The 4,745-nt window shown below is 48.0% G+C and overlaps 1 protein-coding gene across 2 annotated transcripts in view; it reads right to left on the reverse strand.

Annotated features, from left to right (window-relative positions):
- The window catches only part of CHTOP (chromatin target of PRMT1), a 5,787-nt gene extending 2,426 nt beyond the window's left edge, over positions 1-3,361 (reverse strand). The window contains exons 1-4 of one of the 2 annotated variants that reach the window (XM_010727291.3): positions 3,258-3,361; positions 1,675-1,828; positions 412-595; positions 177-314 (exon numbers count right to left, since the gene is read on the reverse strand). In XM_010727291.3, the coding sequence (XP_010725593.1) occupies positions 177-314; positions 412-595; positions 1,675-1,828; positions 3,258-3,322 (541 nt within the window). In that variant the 5' untranslated portion in view covers positions 3,323-3,361. Of the gene's footprint in view, positions 1-176; positions 315-411; positions 599-1,674; positions 1,829-3,257 lie in introns of both variants that reach the window. The other variant, XM_010727290.3, reaches the window with a different exon arrangement.
- Positions 3,362-4,745: the final 1,384 nt, after the last annotated feature.

Below are 4,745 nucleotides of genomic sequence, written 5' to 3' on the forward strand. Positions count from 1 at the left end.
TGCTGTGAGACGTGGAGGTTGGTGGCTCTGCACGCAGTGGAGGGTTGGAGCTTTGTGATCCCTGAGTCCCTTCCAACCCTGGCCGTTTTGTCATTCTGTGAAACGGGTTTGGGGCTGCACAGCCACAAGCATGAAATAAAGGGAGCTGAAGCTTGTTCCGAGCTGCTCAGACTGACCTCTGCCGCCGAGTCCTCCGCGCCCCATGGCTCCACGCCCCATAGCTCCTCTGCCCGGCCCCCCGCGGCCCCGCAGCCCTCCTCTTCTCAGCCCCATCCTTGGGGCCATTCCTCGGCCTCCCCGCAGCAGGCCCTGACCTGCAAGAGAGCAACGGAGCGTCACAGAACCCATCGCTTCTCAGAGCCAAGCAGTCAAGAAGACCGCCTTACGACCTGCCACGGCAGCAGCACTGACCTCGCAGCGGGAGCCCTCCTCTCAGCAGAGCTCTGCCTCCCCGGCCCCCACGCATGGCTCCTCGTGGCAAACCTCTCTGCCCCATGGCCAGTCCTCTTCCCCCCATGGCTCCGCGGGCGATGGGGCCTGCAGGGCGGCCCAGCCGTGCCTGGATGTTGCTTTTACCGAGGCGTTGCTTCAAGCTCTTCTGGAATAGATCGTTAAACAACAGGAAAGTCATGCAGCAATCTGAGCGGCACAGAAAGCAAAAACTGCTTATTGTCAAGAAAAGGTCGGGTTTTTATTCTTAAAGCAGAGGGCCGCCAGCTCTCTGCAGTGTGTTCTCGAGCTTGAAATAGAAGGCAATCAAATGCACAGCTGCATTCCTCCTTATCAGAGATTAAGCCCTGAGCACTTAAGTATTCCAGCTATGTGGTGAAGCAGCACAACTGAGAACTTCCCAGCGCTCTCCCTGTGTGTAAGGTAACATACAGAAGCATACTGGACTTCTGCGGTCCAGTTGTGCAGTGCTGCAATTGAAACACACTGCATGGCTGCACTGTGCTACCCTGCAGCTCCGATTCTTGCTCTACACAAACATTTTTAAGCCAATCTTTCCTACTGTCTCATTTAAATGCAGACTTTAAAGCCTGAACCAGCCTGATGAGGAGCAGACCGTGCCGACACCGGCCTGCTGCCCCTTCCCTACAGCTGTGGGGGAGCAGAGAGTTAAAAGCTAGAGGATTTGTTTAGATCTGCTCTGCACAGGGGGTTACTTCAACAAACACACCACGACCTGCAGCATTCCCCACTGAGATGAGGGATAAAGACACAAGGAAAACAGAACGCTATTCCTTAAACCCAGGCCTGCAGCCTGGCATTTGCAAGCCTCCAAGTATCAGTTTGGTTCATCTGGTCCTCGCAGGCAGCTGCTACCACGAGGGGGTGGAGGTGGGGATGGGAGCAGCCAGCCTCAGTGGGCTCTAAGGGCTGGAAACAACCCGCAGCAAGTGCTGCTGCAGCTACATTGAGAGATGAAGCACTCAGCAGATCCAGAAACCCAGAATGAGAACATTTCTCTGAAAAAATAGAGAGGAGATATGAACAGCCAGCAAGAGAAAAAAAAAAACTCGATAATATTAACCAGTAAGTTACACAGCATGACTTATCCGAAGTGATAAATGGCACTTCTGCAAGTCCCTTCATCAGTGCTCATCTTTAATTGCTGGGAATGTTTCTGCTTATCCACCACACCCCAAAAGCCATCAGCTTTTTCCCCCTCACCTGCTTCAGCTTCAGAGCAGCCTGCACAGAAGGTCTGTTCTCCATCTGCTGGGCCAATCTTCTGTTTCTGGCACTGGCCAGCTGCTGCTGCTGCTGCATGGTAGCCCGAATATTCACTGGCATCGGCTGTTTGTTCTTCAGCATGTTAGTGAAGCTTCAAGGTCGAATAAAATGGGTGTTTAAATTAAGCTTTATTACATACATTTATTGGCATTTCATGGTTCTCAAGATTGGATCTCCAGATCCCGTGAACCTTTATGTAAAGAGTGGTACTTAGGTCACGGCACGGCATTACATATTCCTTGCTTTCCACAAGTGTGCAAGAACTGGAAACTCAGGAATGATGTTGTATATTAATTCAGAAGTGATCAAAGCTTTAGGTTACTGGTTTTAGAAATGGAAGAAGGAATGGAAACAAGCGAGAAGCAGAGATGTTGATGACAGGTGGAAGAGGACGTCGCAGAGAAGCGGGGCGAAATCTGACTGCAAAAGTTACGTCAGCCCTCAAAGAGCTGAGAAATCTGATGAAGCTCCACCTCATCACACAGGCTGAGAGAAAACTCCACCCTGGGAACGGACTGCTGCACCTCTACCCCACCACAGCACTGCTGCCACCACCTGAGCACGCTCACTCGGTTCTATCTGTGCTGCATTCTGTCTTGAAGAGCCACGTTGGAGCAGAACACACAGTAAGATGGTAAGCATGGTTAGCAGCAACCCATCAGCTGCCTGTTGTATCCCAGGGAAACGCTTACAGGTGAGGAATTTGGACTGACCAGAAGCAGTGAGGCCAGCAGCCTTTCCAGCACTGCACCTCAACGCTGCCTTCTCTGGAGGAAGCTCCAGCCATGGGCTCAGGTCAGCTCGTGCCAGAGCAGGAACTGCACACAAACAGCTCTATTCTTCCTCAGCGATCATTAAACCAAGAGCAATTAGCAAGAAAGCAAAACGTAACCACAGCGTTGCTGTTAGTCTGCACTGCAGAACTGCAAAAGCTCGATGGCATAGGAAAAAAAACAAAAAAAAAACCAACAAAAACAGGAGAATACTCAACAGAAAGGGAAAGAAATCAGCACTGAGAAAAGAGAGATGGAGATGAAGCAAAGCGTTTGCCTCTTACAAGGCCCAAAACGTTGTTACAGGGCCTTTGGGCTGGTGTAGCAGCCTGCTGCATGCCTCTTACAGGCCAGACCACATGCACGTGTGTCAGCCTAGGACAAAGCAGCAAGCCTGCTGCAGCTTTGGTAACATGTTACCATACTGCAGCATCAACTAGATAAATGTAAAAACATGTGGAAGAAAAAGGGAGGGCGTGGGGTTTCTCTCTTTTGGTACAACACATCCCGCCACATTTACGTGTTGAATGGCTTAATTTTAATTGCTATGGACAAATTGCTCCGAAACAATTGCCCTTTTAACCTTCTGTACCACATTTGTTGCAGTTTAAGACAGAGGAGCAATGCCATCTGCTCGTTTTAGTGAGGTTAAAAGAGGGCAGAAACCACGTTGGCTTTTTGGACACCGGACAGTGATAATTAAATACAAATTTTCTTATGAGCTGAAGCTGCTGTTGGCTTCCTCACCGCTCGTTCAGAGACATCTTGGTGGTGCTCTTTAGCACAACCTTCGGTGCTGACTGTGCAGCCATCTTCAGATCAACAGAATCTGCAAAACACAAGAGCCAAGGTTAGCAAACAGCACTCAGATACTGCATTTATTCAACTGAACACTCAGAGACCTCAATCCCAGCTGCTTTGGTGAGGAAATCAATAACCAGGCAGGTAACTGCTAACACACGAGCACATATTTTATTGGTTTTTCTAGCCTGTTGCCATAGAATCACAGAATCAAGAACTGCTCAGGTTGGAAAAGACCTTCAAGATCATCAAGTCCTGTGATACAACAGGCTTCGTTAACAAGTTATGGTAACTCATTAAGCTGCCTTCTGTTTAGAAAGCTGAAATCCTGCCTTCAGCAGGAGCAGTGCAAGAACACAGCCATCAAAATGGCACCAACCACTCAGTGCTGCACCTCACGACTCCACCACAGCTCCAAAGCTGTCGGTTTCAGTAAGAAGGAAATCCAAACTGCCTTTAAACAGACGCAGATCCTGCGTTCTGCGATCAGATTCAAAGATCACTGAACAAAAAGTCACAGTATCAAGGTAATCAGGTCCCATCGTTCTGTGCTGGGGGGGCTGGACGTGCAGTTTGGATGCTCTGATAACAGCAGAGCTGTGGGCCTTGGGCCTCTCGCCCACCCTGCACCGCTTTCATAAAATCATCAGATGGTTTGAGTTGGAAGGGACCTTTAAGATCATTGACTTCCAACCCCCTGCTATAGGCAGGGATGCTTCCCAATAGACCGGGTTGCTCACAGCCCCATCCAGCCTTCAGTGCTGCCAGGTAGGAGGCATCCACAGCTGGGCAAACTGTTCAAAAACGGACAACAAACAAGCTGAAAACAAAATTCCTTTTAGAAATCATTCTGGTTTTCTAAATCTTCCGTTTGGCTGACGTTGCCCTTTTGTTCAAATTCTAAATTAAAAGAATTCATCACTGCAATGTAGAAAATTATATATATTTATCAGTGTTACAACGTGTATAAAGACTTAACATTTTTTAATGTTCTGAAAAATGGAGCAAAACAATTCTCTTGTAATACGTATAATTATGGAAACAGCCTTTATTTCTACCTAAGGACTGTAAGGGAAGACCAAATAAAAATAGAGAGAGAGATATTTGTAATTAAAAATACATTAATGAATGTACGATTATTTCAGATGCAATTTTTTCCTCAGGTACATAAAACACTGTGAAGTTCGTAGGGAATCCAGTTCACATTCGCAGTACTAAAGAACCACAGAATTGCAGGGATTTGTGGTGCTGACATTACAAAGCTCACCCATATCACCGATTCATTTCTCCTTTTCTGCTCTTAGCATCAAACCTAACGCTCAGCTAACAGCCCAGGACGGCTCACCTTCACAATATGGGAAACAAAGCCTTCTGCTGACTGCATTTCACAGAACGGTTTGGGTTGGAAGGGACTCAAGGATCACGAAGCTCCAA

The sequence above is a fragment of the Meleagris gallopavo genome, unplaced genomic scaffold, assembly GCF_000146605.3.
Source record: "Meleagris gallopavo isolate NT-WF06-2002-E0010 breed Aviagen turkey brand Nicholas breeding stock unplaced genomic scaffold, Turkey_5.1 ChrUn_random_7180001880221, whole genome shotgun sequence".
Classification (NCBI taxonomy): Eukaryota; Metazoa; Chordata; class Aves; order Galliformes; family Phasianidae; genus Meleagris; species Meleagris gallopavo.